This window comes from Cyprinus carpio, chromosome B6 (genome assembly GCF_018340385.1).
Source record: "Cyprinus carpio isolate SPL01 chromosome B6, ASM1834038v1, whole genome shotgun sequence".
Taxonomy (NCBI): domain Eukaryota; kingdom Metazoa; phylum Chordata; class Actinopteri; order Cypriniformes; family Cyprinidae; genus Cyprinus; species Cyprinus carpio.
Genome location: NC_056602.1, coordinates 29,094,482 through 29,113,244, shown reverse-complemented (window position 1 = coordinate 29,113,244; position 18,763 = coordinate 29,094,482). Strand labels below are relative to the sequence as shown.

General features: G+C 34.6%; 1 protein-coding gene across 4 annotated transcripts in view; it reads left to right on the top strand.

Moving 5' to 3' along the window:
* The first annotated feature begins 513 nt into the window (after positions 1–513).
* cbfa2t2 (CBFA2/RUNX1 partner transcriptional co-repressor 2) overlaps positions 514–18,763 on the top strand; it is a 35,708-nt gene continuing 17,458 nt past the window's right edge. The window contains exon 1 of one of the 4 annotated variants that reach the window (XM_042726674.1): positions 514–654. In XM_042726674.1, the coding sequence (XP_042582608.1) occupies positions 627–654 (28 nt within the window). In that variant the 5' untranslated portion in view covers positions 514–626. Of the gene's footprint in view, positions 655–11,658; positions 11,983–14,894; positions 15,112–18,763 lie in introns of those variants that run through there. The other 3 variants (XM_042726673.1, XM_042726676.1, XM_042726675.1) reach the window with 3 other exon arrangements.

The following is an 18,763-nucleotide window of genomic DNA, read 5'->3' as shown; positions in this document are numbered from 1 at the left end:
AAGTGAACTTCAATTGAAGATACTTTACATATGCCATGGTCCTGAAATTTATATGAATAAACCAGAAGTAGCTACAAATTAAAACAAACAAACAAACAAACAAATGCCATTACAAACATTATAAACTGTCAACATTTAATCAGAAAAAAAATAAAAAATGTTTTCTGTAGTGTGTTTTGGGACATATTCCATTAGGATTTATTGGTTTTAGCAAGCCACCAATAGAAGGTGACCAATTACCAGTAGAAACCCACACATTTTGTAATGGTGTTTATTTTTTAATTATTTAATTATTTTTAAAATATATTTGATTCTTTCATTTTTTTTTTAAAGGGACATGATACCATTTTAAAATGACATGATACAATACACACAAATCATTCTTTATGACACATAAAATCCTGCTATCGTACATAAAAAAACACCTGGTATCATGACTGTACCATGGTATCACCACACTGCTTCTGATTTATTGTTCAGAAGAGTCTCTGTAGCTCCACCTCCAGTAATGAACATCTAGAGATGCTGTCAGTGTATTCAGACCCCCATCAGACACGCAAACACACACACTGAAGTCCGTGGATCTATTAGTGAAGAAGCACAAACACACAGCGAGGAGGATCACAATGGTCGGGATTCCGGGCGCGTTTCAATGTAAGTGCACTAATGTGACGTGATTATGCGTGTGTGCAGCATTTTGTTAGCAGCTCTTATCTTACAGTAACACATATCGCGGCATGCCACACTAAAAAGATCAACAGAGCAGCGAGAATAACACGTTTTGTGGTGTACTGCAATTTTTCCATGGTAAATACCGCTGTTATTGTTTTTACTGTAAGGCATGATGTACGCGTTCTTTCTTTGCAAGTGTATTGTATCGACTGTAGGTTGTTAATAGTCAGTCATATGTTAATGTTAATAGTCATATGAATATGGAACCTCCCTCAGACAATTTATGAAGCAATTTGTGAGGTGTTAACTATGGTATTTTAACTACCATTACCATGCATGGTCAATTGTTGTTTACTGTATCATTAAAAGTGTGATAACGTGTAGCCTACTTCTATACATTTGACAACTGCTCTAAAATATGATGCAAAGATTTGATTTCAAAATTTCAAAGTAAAGGAGGTGCTAAAGTCTGATTTTGTGGTAACTGCGCTTTAAAATGACATTTTTATAATCCTAATTAATTCAAGTAATGATGGATTTTGAGAAGTCTGTCAAGTGTTGAATTCTACTGTGAGGTTAACCCGGCCTGGTTTAAATGCTTAAAAATGCTTAACAGTTGAAATTATTCATTAGAAATTTAGAAAAGAAAAGAAAGAGTTACACTTATTACATTTAAATAGGGTAATTTGTTACCTATTACATTTCCAAAGTAAACTTCCCAACACTACTTGGTACCATTATAAGAGTGCAGACCAAGCAAAGTACCCTGGTAGCACCATAGTATCTTTCAAAGTACCTTGAAGTACCACATAAACCCATGGATTATTGATATCATAACCACAATTCTTTTTTGTAAGAGTGGAATTACCTTTTTTTGGACCATGCTACTCCTATGTTTTGTTGTTTGTTTGGACATTATAATGATGATCATGTCATTCTTTGAAGTGCCCTGAGGCATCCTGTAGAAGAGTGCCAGTGGTTGGTTCCCATACAGTATCAAAGTATATTTTCATGCTAATACCGTGGTAGACCAGGCAAGCTGTCTGTGTAGCGTGGTAAACCGGCTCTAATCTGTTTTGAGGGCCCCTCTCTTGTGTCTCACTGGAGGATTTGGCGTTAATCCCTTCAGCAAAGTTTCACACCATCTGGACTTTAGTGCTGCTCGGTGGACTGATCTACAGGAGGCCTGTGTGTGTGTGTGTGTGTGTGTGTGTGTGTGTGTTTACAATGAACGTCCCGGTGCCACAGCAGTGCTGTCGGGTCCCTCGTGCTCAAGTATAACGCAGGGCATTGTTTTGTCCCTTGGGGTTTGTTTCCTTGGCCTGAATAACTAATGCGTTGAACTAGTAGCTGAAGCTGATGATGCTGAAGATCATGTGATGATCATTTTGACCACATGATAGATAAATTATCTATATATAAACTAGTCATTACAATTAATAAAACAGACATCACATATAACAAAAAAATTGCATGCTTACAAAACACTTTCATTCTACGCTCATAAGCTCAAGTTTTTTTGGACATATACAATGATATTTTTAAAGTACCCTTGTGCACCATGTAAATACTTATGGCAGATAACTTTTATTGCCAAGGTAGGCTTATATCTCAAAGTGCATTTGTATTATTACTGTAGATCACTGTTATTTTAGTAGTCTGTGTACTATTATAGTATTTATTAATGTTTTGAATTAGCTTTTATTTTATATTTTATTTTAATTTTACTTTAAGTATTAGCAATTTTATTATGTGCTTCTGTCATTTATTTATATTCTATATTCTATATATTCTATTTAGCTTTAATTTATTGTTTTTACTTTTTTTTTTTTTTTCAGTCAGTTGCCAAAGCAATATTTCTAATTTTGGTTGAAAGGTTTTTTTTTTTTTTTACATTTGAAATTATTCATCCTTTATTTCAGTCAACAAAAAACATTTTTAATTGTTTTTGTTTTAGATTACACTAACAACATTGGTAGGTGGTGCCATGGTACAGTTACGGTATTAAATAGTAAAACTACATTCCATTTAAAAAACCAACCATTCAATCTACCAAAATGCCATTCCAGTATAATTTCCAATGAAACATCTTAATAAAATCATAAATATCTGGAGGAAAGCATGCTGATGCTAAATGGTACAAAAAATCTAATTATGGACTACCGTGAAACTTTTATGTGTTGTTTAAAAAGCACAGTATTATCATGATAATACAATTGATCATTTCCAAAACAACACATTTACCATTTTGTCCAGCATCCTGGAGACTTAAACGCTCATGTACAGCCCTCTTTAGTGAGCCAGTGTTTGGTTCAGATCCAGTTGGAAATGTGAAGCTTAGGACTTTGGTGTAATTTTCCCCTCCAGCTTTGGCCAGGGCTCTTGAAAGACGGGAACGTTGTGTGTGTGTGTTGGGGGTGGTTAGATTCCGGTCCTCTGACTTGAAGAAAGGAAACACAGGACAAAAGGGCCCTTCAGGTTTGAATTAGCGCTTTAATTGCTCTTGGCTCTTGCTGCCGGGGTCTCCAGCGCTGGCATCACGGCGCTCGGGTCGCGTGGGAGAGTTTGTGCACGTCAGAAAGAGAGAGTATAAGAAGTCTGGGGAATGAAGTACGGGTCTCCGCTACGGTTTTAGCAGCTGTTAGTGTTTAAACGAGGCAATCTTGGCCTGCTTCAGTTCCACGGTTCTCCTCTCAAACTGCTGAGAGCTGCTTCCATTTAGCAATTAACCAAACCCTTTGAGTCCCAACCGTAATAAAACGGATGCACGATGCACCCTAGATGGGTTCTATGGTTTGCAAATGCTAGTTTATCAGACCTTACATGCACGAGCATTCTTTCATTCATCTGTTTGATGCTGTAGAGTGTTAAAACCAGCACTGAAGATGTCAAACATGCTCAAATATGGCTCTTCGTGCGTGTATGTGAATGTCATTGACCCCGTTCTTGTGTTTAGCAGTTTGAGCACGGTTGTGTGTGTTGGATGGATTATCTCGGAAGGGAAACACAACGCAGTAATTGACATCAGCTCCACCAGATGTTTCTCGTCGCCCACCGCTGCGCAGACAGGCTGTGCAAGATTGAATCCAGATGTCGAGGCTCCACAGCGAATAGTTCTCTCACCACCAACGAACGACTGTTGCCCAGAATGTTTTTGCCTGGAGTCGGGCCTCTGACCCCGTTTAGAAGAATCCAGATTTCTTTATATGCTTCCATCATGAATATTAACCTGATGTGTTGACAACTGTCTTTGTTTCGATTCACTTCAGTTCACCTTAAGATGGAAAGTCTCATTATTTACTCGACCATTTGTAACTCCTTTTGCACAGAATTTGCTCTCTTGCTCTCAAATTTCATTTAAACTTGTGCATATTCAATCTTGCCGCATAGTGATTGGTTATGAGACACCTGAGACCCAATATGATATATTTGTTTGCCTTGAGAAAAAACCAACCAATCTGCTTTTCTGTTGGATCATTATTTAGAAAATAAGGTCTGTGACCAACAAAAGTAGATTTTTAGTCGGTCTTTGGTGATTCTCACACATTTTGTTCATCAAAACTAAAGACTCTTCATAAATAAACACACCTTCAAAGAAGACTAAAAACAATCAGAAGAAGTAAAAAGCTAAACATAAACTATAAACAAACTATGGTTGCATATTTCCTGAAAACTTTTTTATTAAACAAATAAGACATTATTGTCTTTATTAAAATTTTTTTTTTTTTTTTTTTTTTTTTTTTTTTTTTTTGCAAGAGCACAATTGTGACCCTGCAGCACAAAAGCAGTCATAAGTAGCACAAGGTATATTTGTAGCAATAGACAACAATACATTGTATGGGTCAAAATTATAGATTTTTCTTTTATGCCAAAAATCATTAGGATATTAAGTAAAGATCATGTTCCATGAAGATATTTTGTACAGTTCCTACTGTAAATATATTAAAACTGAATTTTTGATTAGTAATATGCATTGCTAAGGACTTCATTTGGACAACTTTAAAGGCGCGTTTTCTTAATATTAGATTGTTTTGCTCCCTCAGATTTCAGATTTTCAAATAGTTGAATCTCGGCCAAATATTGTCCTCCTAACAAACCACACATCAATGGAGAGATTATTTATTCAGCTTTCAGATGACGTATAAATCTCAATTTGAAAAATTGACCCCTTATGACTGATTTTTGTGGTCAAAGGTCATGGTTATAGACATGATGAGGCTGGAAAAGCAGTTAGTAAGTAGATGAGTTTAGCTATTCGCAGTGATGAGGTTTAATGTCTGCGATAACCTCTGTAGTCCCATTTAGTAAGCAACCAACTTTTTAAAGAATAGTAAAACTTTCAAAAACACACATCACTGATGTATTTCAATCACAAAATTCCCTTTGATTTTGGAACAATGGAGCACAGACCTTATTTCAATCACAAAATTCCCTTTGATTTTGGAACAATGGAACCTAAAATTCTAAACTAGTTTCCAGGTTTTGGCCTACAACAATACGTCATCAATTCAGCACTGGACGTCACTGAATTTAAACCATAATGCATCTCAAAGCACTGTGTTTGAATGTGAGTTTTGAGACCTCAGGTGCATGCACGATTTGTTCTAACAAATTAAATTGTTTGACGCATGACTTCTGAAGACTTGAAATTTTGCATATGGACTTACTTTACTTACTTGCATAGGATTTACTTTGAAACAATTTTCACACAGAAATTCAATTTCACAAATAATTACATAGAAACAGCAAGCATTGTGTTGCATAAAAAAAAGAAAAAAAAATGACAGAAAGATCATTTTGGCTGAACCGTCCCTTTAAAAGTCCACTGTAAAAAAAAAAAAAAAAAATAAAAATATATATTTTTTAAATAAACAAACCAAACAAAAACTGTAAAATTAAAGTGAAATATCTTAATTAAAATAAAGTGCAAAAAACTGTAATTTTACAGAAATTTTCATTAAAGGTTTTACAGAAAAATAATATTATATTATGTTATTTTACAGAATTTTCAATTATGATATTTTACTTTAATTTTACATTTTTTGTTTGGCAGCCGCAGCTGCCAGTCATTTACGTTTTTATTATGGGACTTTTTTAACAGTGTCTTTTCCTCAGTTTCGGCAGCAGATTCCTGGAGCAGCGATGGGTTTTGTTGTCTTTTGAATTGATCTGCGATTGTTCGCACGGCTGATGGTTATTAGCTGATCTGGCTGTTGTGAAAACAAAGCAATAGGGGTTCGGAGGGTTTGGAGTGGCAGGATTATTTCAGGACGGCTGATCGCGCTCTGAACTTTCTGCAGCGGTGGGAGTTTAAAGAGGGACAAAGACGGCAGTCATTGAGGGTTTATCAGAGGGAGGAGCGTTTAAGAGCTTGTGAAAGGGGCTTATCATGCCGTTAAAGCTTTTTAGGACTCCCACCATCCACACCACTTGAGAACGAGCCCTCCACCTCCTCCAGCCACGTTTCTGTGGAGTTCTTTCTGTATAGTCTCAGAATCATATTCAAGCAGCTGTATGTTAGAGACATTGTTGTATGGTTGAATCTCTTGATCAATATCCAGGTGTTATTTTACCCCCAAAATAAACAGGAACAATCAAGAGATTATAGTATAAAGAATATAGAGCCTATCATTAAGATGGTTTTCGTGACAACTGAACACATTTATCTTTAATACAATAAACAACAATAAAAAATCTCATCTGTCAAATGGTAATGGAAATCATCTGGACACAATGATTTTTAAAAATACATACATTTAATTTAATAAAACAAATAGTACCATGATGCATACTTACAAATGTATTTAATTTAATTAATTTATTTATTTTTGCATCACAGTCATGGTTAACATAATATACTAAAACTGAAACTAAAATTAAAACCATAAGAACATTTTCTTTACTTAAAATAAAATAAACAAAGTAAAATATAATAGATTTTTTTTATTTTAGCTAGTTGCCAAGGCAACATTTCTCATTTTAATGTAGCTTAACTTAATGTACTAAAATAAATAAAACTGAAATAAACTTGAATAAAAATTATAAATATAAAAAAATACTAAAAATGACAAATTAATTTTAAGTAAATGAATAAAATACATTTAAAATGGAAAATATAAATATAAAACAGATTTGAAATATTAATAAAAACTATAATAGTATATCAGTTTAACCCCCCCAAAAATATATGTTTGGCAGATTTTAATGTGATATATAAATATTTCGCAATATATTTTGAAAATATTTCCACATGTGTGCAATTTAAAATAAATGTGTGCAATATAAAATAAAATGATAATGAATCCAGTGGTTACATTACACTACTTGTTTTCTTTTCCTCTCTCTGTCCGATCCTTTATTTCTCTCATGGGCTGATGGGAAATCCAGCTGTTTTGTGGGCATCAGTGGCCGATGGACTATTAAAAAAAAGAGGGGATAAAAATCGCCTTCAGTCCAGTCTGTGAGAACTCACCAGAGCGTTGACATTGAGACCCTATGTGTGTGTGTGTGTATTCCCAACTGTTTCTCATGCTTCAGGCCATACTGCCACATTAAACAGGATGTCTGTGTCACACTTCAATGATCCATTATATTTCTTCAATTGTAGAATTGGCAGTAGTGCTTCTGAATGAACGGGACAGTGAATGAGACGCTTTATTTTTGTCTGCTTTTGGGAGTCCAGAGGGCTGTAATGATATCTTTCCCATGAAATACTCTAAATATGAGTGTGATTACCAGCATGTGAACGCAGTGTTTATGTCTCATGTGAGGGATGTCTGATTTGGGAACGAATCAGTCTTGTGAGTCGGATCTTTTCATTGAACTGGTTCACAAACAACTTTGAAAAATTGAATTCGGATTGATTCGGGCTGATTTTGTGGGTAAATATCATAAACTAACAATAAAATTAAAAATTAACAATTAAATATTAAATTAAATTAAATTAAATTAAATTAAAAATAAAAATAAATAAATAAAAAATAATATTCCAACATGATATAATAAAAGAACTAAAAATAAACCTTAAATTAAAATTAATAATAATATATGTCATTTCTCTTTTCCTTTTAGTTCAACTTGATATAATAAAAGAACTAAAAATAAACCTTAAATTAAAATTAATAATAATATTTTATTTTGAAAAAGATAAAACTAATAAAAAATAAAAAAAAATTAACAACAACAACCAAAATTTAAATATAAAAATAATAATAAAAAACTAATTCAAAATATTACAAAAACAATAAATAAAATACAATTAAATATCACTTGTTGCCTTGTTGCCTACAAAGGCAGCATCCTAACTTAAATGAAACCTAATAAGTTATCTGATAAAATAAAATAGTATGCTATTATGGTATTATTTACATCTGTTTACAACTTAACAGATAAGCAGAATAATTATGATAAATCATCAGGGCCCACGTATTCACAAAACATCTTAAGGCTAAAAGTAGCTCATAACTCACTGATTCAGGAGAAAATCTTATAATGGTAAGTATTTCACAAAGAGTTTTAGCGCTAAAACTAGCTCCTAAATCTATGAAACGTCAGGAATAGTGAAGACGACTCCTAAGACCAAGCCACAAATATTTGACGATAATGAGCTTTTATGAAGGTATCACCTTTGGTTTCGGAGGCTGTCCCAACTCCAAGTTCCTTTTGATTATATGCTTGTTTTCATTAACCAGCTGGGCATGAAGTCACAGCTGTGCTTGCATCCAGTTTGGTTTTCTTTTACGTTTGCATGTCTTACAATCAGCCCTGATTATTCTACTCTGTTAATTAAAAGGCTGTTTATATGCACATTCACTAATTATGAGAAGCACACATGTAAGAGGCTGACAATTAGCTGAACATATATTTGTTTAATTAGTGACACTTAGCTTGCACTTTAAAATCTTTATTCGAACATAATATTGCACTCTACAATATTTGTATGACAGAGACCCCTATCAGCCAATCACTGTGTGCATAGTTAATAAGCATGCTGACAACACCCATAGCAACGAGGTCAACCCCGCCCCCTTACTCTTAGCTTAAACCTTCTCTCGATTCCTTAGTACAAGTTTGTCTCAGCAGCTTTGTGAACAGCTTTTAAGAGAAAACTCTTTGCTAAAAACATTTAGTGCTATGTAGGAGAACTCTTAGTGGTAAGATGTCAAATGTTTTGTGAATATGGGCCCAGGTTTTGTGTGAAAGTGTAAAGTAGCTAATGAATCATATTTTGAACTGGTTCATTGCAACGAACAGTTTGAAAGAACCGATTCACCAAAATGAGTCAGGCATTCCAGCACTTGTAGACATGCCAAAGGGATTGTGGGAAACGGTGGTCTTGACAGGCCAGAACAGATCCTGCAATCCAGCCTCAGGAAAGGCATGACACACGAGATCCCCTTTCTCTTCTTATCAGCACAACTATAATTAAGTCCTTGGTTTACAGCGTAAAAAGCCCCATGCGTGCTCGCTCTCTGTCTCGCTCTATCGCTCTCTTTCTCCAGGTGTTCTCTATACATACTCCAGCTGAACCACCTGCAAACACAGGTGTGTGTGACTCTAAGTGTGTGTGTGTGTGTGTTTGAAAAAAAAACACACCCTCTCTCCTTCATTCAAAAAAAAAATGGACTGAGAATTCAGAATAAACACAGGTGTGGTTTAGGAGAACAAGAGATATAGACCAGCTCCAAACAACCTCTAAAACAAGCGTTTCCTACTGTTTTTCTACTGCTCTACTATACTGTTTACATATACAGTATATACACACAAAAGCTTGCATTTACATTTGCAATTAATTATATATGCATGTACATAGTGCATGCAGCATAAATATGAGTATTGCATTAAATGGTGCACTGGTGCACATCAGGAGCACTATGCGAACACTGTCTCTTTCAATGCATCTCTTTCTTTCATCTTGTGTCTTAGATTTCGTTCGGCATGGATCCCACATGACACAGAGCTCTTTGTGTCTTTGTCAAGAAAATATCCCTGTTACAGCCACGTTATCTCATCCATGCTTTCATCCCACTCGGATGCATTTTATTCCAATAGCACAACTTGGATGTGATATATATATACACCTCCAAATCAGGCTCAAGGTCACTGCCTACAGTACGTCCTTCGTTCATTATGCAACGGCCCAGAAAGTGTTTAGAGGTATAAATCACACTTACAAATGTGTGAATATCACTGCACTAGAAAACTAAATATCAAGTATTTCAAATTTACTAATGAAGACACAAAGGTTTCTAATTCGTTTAAATGAATTTAGTCTAAAATGTTGATAAACTGCCTCTGTAGTCATTATTTTATGATTTAAAATTCTAATGAACATCCTTTGGTGAAATGTTTTGCTAGGATTTGCTTTGACGATATTTAATGCAGTGACATTTACATGTTCTTCTATGGCGGCTGTATGCCATTTATTAGTGTTGACGATCAGTGATTAATCAGAAGTCTTAAATATAATCCTGAGGTTGTTTACACCAGACCTGGTTTGGGATTTGACCTCTTCGGTATGAAGCGGTGTGTGCTTCTCTGTCCGTCCACACACACATGTACTTCACATCAGTTCTTCTCTTGTAAAACCAGGCAGTAAATTCCTCCCCGTCATTGCCTCGTCACTTTGAAAAGCGATTCTCAGAGAAACTTTCTCTAGGATGGTTAATGCAGTCGGGTCAGATACCAGACCTGCTGTTCTGTGACATTTGAAGTGAAGTAATAAAAGACTGATGTGTTATGAAGTGCAGAAAATGCATCTTTATTTCTAAGATTTCCAAATTAAACATGTAGCTTTGGGAGGTCAGGTGACAGTGTTACATTATATCTTATTTAAACATTTATTGTTGCGTACTGATTCACATAATATTTTTTTGCACATTATTTAATTCTATTTGGGCATCTGAAACCACATGTGTGTTTGTTAAATGGTTCTGAGGGACAAACTTAATGAATTGACCATCAAAGCTGAAACTACAGGTTCAGGTAATGATAATGGATCAGGATTGCTGTGTTTACTGGTCATTTGATGGTCATTATGTCTGTCTAACAGTAAACTGTGTGTGTGGACTCTTTTCTTGGCTCTCAAAGTGGAAACTTTAGGGTGATGTGGCCAAGAGAGCCTGTGACCCACCTCTCATAAATTGTGCTGATGCACGCACCCGGACCGACGCTGAAGTGTTGGGGAGTAACTAACTGGTAACTTAGCTGCTCTTGCCAGTAGTGTGATGGTTTCAGACTGTTGTGTTTCAGTATGAAAAACTAGCAGACTAACTGAATACCGCTCACATGCATGCATACCTACCATTTTTTAAATAATAGCATCTAAATGGTACATAGTTTACTACAATATAATTTAATTATTTGCATGCTATATTGTTGTGATATTTATTCTTAAATGTGGCATTTTATGCTATAATCATTATTATTGTTTTGCTATTTTTTTTGACTCAATAATGGTGCAGAAATGATATAATTCACACACTAGGACTGCACGATTATGACAATAACTGACAATATGACAATTCCCATTAAACATTATTTTGGAATGTTCTTGAAAGTTACAAAATGTCCCGTGTTTAAATGTTTCAAAAGTGTTAAATGAACATTCCATTTGATCATTTTGTATACATTATGCAAACGTTACTTTTGAATGTTCTCTGAAACAAATGGTTACATTTAAAAAAATGTTAGATGAACGTCCAAGTTAGGGCTGCACGATTATGACAATAAACATAATTGTCGATTATTCCCTTGAAATTGAAATTGCAATTATGAATTACTATTATCACAATTTACACTGAATGAAGTTTACACCATTGTTTGATGCTACTGCATGCTGTATTTTTATATGAAAAAAAAAACATTATTATTGATTTAAACCTTGTTCTAACAATGCCAAGTTTTTTAAGACTAAAATAATTGAAAAAATTAAAATAAAAATAGAAAATACTATATATATATTTTTTGGATGACCCCAAAGGGAGGTTTAATGAGATTTAACTCACTTCTGGGGACTATTTGGACACACACACCTTTTTCACACACTTCTCCTCACTTACATACAAACACACTCAGTCTGTACGTGTTGTAAGAGGAGTTGAGTGCGTGTGTGTGTGTCAGGCTTTACTTAAACTAATGGCTCCCAGGCGTGCAGCGGGGCCAGACACACTGGAGCCGAGAGCCGAGCAGGAATGCCACTACAAACACAGAGAGAGAGACTGACGGACGCAGAGAAGTGCTTGGAAAGAGATTTTGCTGTGGAGGAGATTGGATGTGGATTTGGAACAGCAGTCCGCGCAGTGTGTGTGTGTGAGTTCAGGGCGAGTATGTTCACATCTGTTGCCCTGCTGCGTTACGTCCACAGATGGAGGAAACGTCTTGCAGATGGAAGTGAAGGATTGTAACGATTTAGATAGAAACAGGCTCCTGTGCTCTTTATCATCATGTGTTTAAAGAACGATTTTCACCAAAATAAAATGATGAAACTCATCAATCCATGCTGTTTTGGTGCCAAAGATGTTAACATTTTGTTCTTAGTTAAGCATGTTAACATAATACTCTTAAAAATCATAAAAATTCACAGTGCATAGAAATATTGGGTAAAATAACCCATTTTTAATTAGAACTGTTTTGTGTTAACCCAACTAGCAAAATTAGTTCTAAGAATGTTTCCCATTAAACACTCTTTCGGAATGTTCTCGAAAGTTACAAAATGTCCCGTGTTTAAATGTTTCAAAGGTGATAAATGAACATTCCATTTGATCATTTTTGATACATTATGCAAACATTACTTTTGGATGTTCTCTAAAACAAATAGTAACATTTAAAAAAAATGTTAGATGAACGTCCAAATAAAATGTTTAAAAAATTTTTTTGATCCACTTCAAATGTTGACTACTATATTAATGTTACTGGAAGAATGTTTGATCATAACATTGAGAGAACATTGCCAGAAAGCTAGCTAAACTTCTGAGAACATTCCCTGTTAGCTGGGAATATACTTATAATATGCGATTCCCTTGCTTTGTCTGCCACCTTGGATGTTTTTTTTACTTAATTTGTCACAGTGCATTCTGGGATTGGCTTTTACGTGAAGTATAATGTAACACTGCTTTATAAATTGTCTAAAATAAGGCATTTTAGAAGGCAGCATATGCTTTTGTGTTGCTTTTTAGCCTTAAAATACTCTCTAGGTAGGCAGCACACTTTAGAGCTAGTCTTCTGTCATTCCCAGGGTTTTTTATTCGAAACAGACTCTTTGTGGCGTCTCCATATGTGGTATAATGGCCACACACTTCTTTCAGATGCATTTTGGAGCAGAAAGTCGTTTTTTGTTTAAGCCGAGCTTTATAGATGTGCATTTACATGCAAATGAAGGGAGCTGGTGTTAACGCTCATTAACCTGAATAGCAGGCCAAACACACAGAGCACTGTTTGCACACAATCAACAGGTTTCACATCACTCTTGATTTTTACTCCCTCCATTCATGCAATTTTTCAGATTGCATATAAGATGGGCTAGTTTTAGTGTTTTCTGTGTTTGTCACGCAGCTCTGATTTTTATATTTTATCATATAAAATTATGTATATTATAATATAATATACACACAAACATGGTCATAATTATTTAAAAATTATAATATTATTTCTATTTAAATATTTACAATTTTATATATATATATATATATATACATATATATATATATATATATATATATAATATATATATATATATATATATATACATATATATATATATATATATATATATACCAGATATAATTTAAACACTACCATCCAAAAGATATATAAACCTCACTAATATAATTTAATAAATCAACCAAAAAAATAAAATTATAATTTTATAATAATTATCAAAAATAATACTATCATTTATATATTTACTTAAAAAAAAATCCCCAATTATCATTTGATTTAGGAGCTGACGCTAGGCTGAAAGATGAGCTCTGATAACAGAACGATAATCTCAATATTGACCGATTAATCAGGCTGGATTATAAATCGCTCTTTCACTATACATGATGAATTCTTATTATTTCTGCTCGTATCAGGTTTCATTCTCTCTGTGCGATGCCAAAGTCTTGAGAAATCTCTGAGCGTGAGGTCATGCATTTTTGACTTTCTTTTTGGACGGGACGAGAGATTGGCCGCTAGTCAGGGCTCTGTTTATTTGTCTAGATGTAGATGGAGAGGGAGATAGAGTACATGTGCCACATGACACCACATTGTAGATAATGTTTCTTATTACATGTCAGATTTTGTTAAACTTTGCCTCCCTCGCCCCATGTGAAAAGAAAATGATCTGACACGCGGATGAAGTGTTGTTTATTAATAATGTTTGGAATAATTTGGAAGATTTTTTCCACATTTTTTTCTCTCCTTTGTATGGGGAAAGCACAATTTCTGTCCCAGCAAACAAACAGATAAATATAAATATTTAAATAAATAAATAAATAAAATTGCAACATGTTTTATATATATAATTTATTATTATTATTATTAAAATTTAACAATTGTGAGTCAGGGTTACTATTATAGTAAACTAAAAATGAAACAATCAAATAAAAAAACTTAATAATAAAATATAAAAACCCTTTATTTCAGCTGATTTTAATTTCGTTAATGTACTAAAATAACTAAAACTGAAATACAAATTTATTAAATATGAATAGGCATGTAAAAAACTAAACTTAAAATGAAAACAAAAAATATATAAATAAAAAATGTATTAATAAAAACTATAATAGTATCTCAATAATATTAAAATGACACCGTTATGAGTACAAATAAAAATATACGGTATTATGTCTAATAGAGACAAATTTATTAGTAGTTCTAATGTCTTAATGTACATCAACAATTGACTGTTTGCATGCATTTTATTTCTTCTAAGCAATTTTACAAGAAACATCTGGAACAAAGTTACTTGAGACATCAATTAGGGCTCATAAGAGCAACGCTGAGCAATAAAATTGTACGTTTTTGGTGCAAACAGCACAAGAAGTTGAATAGTTCAGCCTAAAGTAATGGTACACACAGCATGAGGTGTTATGGGTAACTTCCCCTCCCTTCAGCTGGCATGCACTTTGTTTAGCCTTTGAGTGCCAGAGCAGTTAGTTATGTTAATGAGTCTCCTCTAGTTTAATGTATTGAATAGAGCAGCGGCTGATTGGCCAGGAGCCACGCAGTGGGCGTGGCCTGTGTGATGACATCAGCAGAGAGAGAGGGAGGCGTGTAAGACCATCTGGAGTCCATCTGTGCCTCGCTGGCGGTGGGAAGGACTCGGACTGCAGCGCTCACATATGTGAGAGAGTTTGAGACACATGCCTCACATATGAAGAGAGAGCACCACTCAAGCAGAGTGATTTACATTGTTTGGAATAAGACACGAGCGGAGCGGACCATCATAGAGAGGAGGTGAGCTTCATCTCTCTGTGTTTTCATGGCTTCAGTTGTTTGTTTTGGTTCCACTGGATTTTGCTATTTTATTTATGCATTTGCACTCTATTCCAGGGCTTTAGTGTGTGTACTCATCTTTTTTTATCTTATCAAATGGAGTACATTATTGAGTACATCATGCCCATATAAAATTGGTTAATGGTTTTAAAATGCACAAATGCAGTGTTGTCATGAGCCATCTGGCAAGTGCATTTAAATGATATATTAATTAATAAATATATAATATATATTTATGAATTGTATGCATTCATTATATAGTGCATCTAAAACTTAATATTAATTAAAAAAAAGTAAAAATGTGGTTATTTCTAATGCAAATTCACTTAATGGCATTTGTTATGTTGTTTTTGATTGATATAATAGAGGCGATTCATGCCTTTAAGGTCATGGAAAATCTGAAATAATCAGGGAATTTTAAAATAACGATTTGGGAATCTGAAGAAGGTCAGTCATGGAAATTAATGATAACATCATGGAAAGTTTTTCTGCTCCGCTCTGAAATATTTCATCAGCTGGAATCTGCTCTTTGAGAGTGTCATCTCTATAAAAATATATATATAAAAAAAAAATCCTTGATGACAAATAACGTGAGCTCACTGGTTGAAGCGTTTCCACGTGGCAGGAGCTGGAGGAGAGAGATGGAGTTTGACTACAGCATCAAGCTTTGCTTCATTAAACCAAGCTGCTTTAACTCTGGTTTAACTGTCATGTGTAGCATTCGTTTTCTGTGTGTGTGTGTGTGTGTGTGTGTGGATGGACAGATCAGTGGATGAAACAGCAATGAGAAGGTTTACGATTCGATATGTTGTTGCTCAGGAGATTTAATGGAGCTTATACAGTAGATAATAGAGCTCTAAAAGGAATGTGTGATCATGTCTGAGTTTCTGGCTTTTCTTTGGAGACTTTTGGCACATCTGAGCCCAGTTTTAACTCAATCAAAGATTTGAGAAAAGAAGAAATTACTGACGTGTTTCTGCAGGTCTGCTGTATGTCACCTAAACACAATCTACAGCTGCTTTCTGACAGACACACAACAGACTGTGTCACACTGACAGCACAGCGTGTGTGTGTGTGTGTGTGTGTGTGTTTCTTCTTCCCTGTAGACCTGCTGTCTGCTTTCCAGACTCACAGCTTTGGACTGGAATCTAACTAGTGTCTTGTACTCCTCCGTATTTAAGGATAAACACGTTTAAGCACTGTTTCTAGTGTTTTTTTTTCTTTCTATCTTTTTTCTTTTTGCTTCAGAACTTTAAAAGTGATGGTATCAGATGATAACATGATTATTTTTTCAGTATTTTTATATTATTACACTACTGTTCAACAGTTGGCAGGGTTATGTAATGTTTTAGTCTCTGCTGCACACCAAGGCTGCATTTATTTGATCTAAAATATATATATAAAAATTGCAATTTAAAATAACTGTGTGAAACTATGTTTTCTATGTGAAAATAATTTAAATGTAATTTATTCCTGTGATGCAATGCTGCATTTTTCAGCATCATTACTCCAGTCTTCCATGGATTTCAGGATTATTTGTATCTTGAAAAAAGAACAACATTTATTTGAAATCTTTTGAAACATTATAAATATCTTTACTTTTACTTTTAATCAATTTAATGCATCCTTGCTGAATAAAAGTATTAATTTCTACTTATTCACCCAAAACATTAGAATGGTTGTTCAAAAGATTATGTAATGTTTTTGAAAGCTTCGAAGGTCTCTTCTGCTCACCAAGGCTGCATTTATTTGATTGAAAATACATAAAAAAATTGTCAAATATTATTCAAATTCAGAATAACTCTTTTCTATTGTAATTTATTTATTAATTTGATGCAAAGCTGAATTTTGAGCACCATTACTCCAGTCTTGTTTTCATTTTTTTAGTTTTTTATGGAAACCATGATAAATTCCTATTTTCAAAATTCTTTAATGAATAGAAAGTTCAAAACAACCACATTTATTTGAAATGGAAATCTTTTGTAACATTTTTAATGTCTTTGCCGTCACTTTTGATCAATTTCATGCATCCCTGTTGATTAGAAGTACTATATAGTGTTTATAGTACATCTCCAAAAGCATACCAACAAGTATCGTTGCATATGAATATGTCACACACACACACACACACACACACACACACACACACACGCACACACACACACACACACATCCACAGAGCAGCTGCTGATACACACTGAAAGCAGTAAGTTCCACATTAGCTCTGCTAAAGACTCTAACTAAGAAGGCGGCTGATCCGGCCGATTAGCCTTAAAACAACCGTTTGTCTGCTGCGTCTGATGGAGGTGTGTGTGCAGCCCTTGTCACACTTTGACCTGCGGTGTGGTCCGAAGGTCTGCTGGACATCCAACAGTCACTAGTAGCCCCAGTGAAGATGTAGCGCTGGGCGGCTTGTGCTCGATGACCCCGAACAGCTCTTTGTGGAGGCCCTCAGGGGCCCTGGAGGAGTCTGGTGAGAGACGTTTAGTCTTTAAGGGCCCCGTAATTAGAGAAGATCTAACAGAGCTTGACAGAACACTTGTTGTGCATGTGAGAGAGATGATTGTATCAAAAGCATGGTACTTTCAGTATTTACTGTAGTACTGAATGATTAGTGCATCAAGGAATTTACCTCATACTCCTAAAAATACCATTGTAAATTCATTAAAAAAAGCTTAGTACTATTTTGGAACATTTTAACCATTACTTTCAATCAAACCTTATACAATTAAGTTACCCTAACAATAATCATCTAATAATAAATATATAAAAATTTTAGGTACCCTGACAAGTATCAGCTAATAGTACTTGGATATATACCATGGTACTGTTCGATTTTACCATGGTATTCAAATGCTACATAACTCACATATTAGTGCCCATAAGTGTCAAATATGCGACCCTGGACCACAAAACCAGTCATAAGTGTCAATTTTTTTAAATCATCATCATCAGCTGAATAAATAATCTTTCCATTGATGTGTTTATTGTTAGGCGGACAATATTTGTCTGAGATACAACTATTTGAAAATCTGGAATCTGAGGGTGCAAAAAAATCAAAATATTAAGAAAATCATCTTTAAAGTTGTTCAAATGAAGTTCTTATCAATGCATATTACTAATCAAAAATTAAGTTTTGGTATAGTTATGGGAGGAAATTTACAAAATATCTTCATGGAACATGATCTTAACTTAATATCCTAATGATTTTTGGCATAAAAGAAAAATCTATAATTTGGACCCACACAATGTATTGTTGTCTATTGCTACAAATATACCCCAGCGACTTAAGACTGCTTTTGTGCTCCAGGATTTAGTCCAGGTAGCTGACAGCGTATAGTAGATTTGGAGTATTTTTCTCTCATGATTCATGAGACGTGATGCAGCTGGTCCAGGAGAGTTTTGGCTAGAAACGGGCCTTATATCAGACCAGATGTGTGTGTGCCAGAGAAACACACTGACATTAACATTTCAACAGGCTCTTATCGAGTCCCACACTGCTTGATCTCTGTGTTTCTACGATCAAGCGGAAGGAGCCAATCAGAGCAGCCGCTGAGTGAGTGATTGATCAGCCGGCCAATCGGGAAGGACATCGACTTCAGTCATGACACAC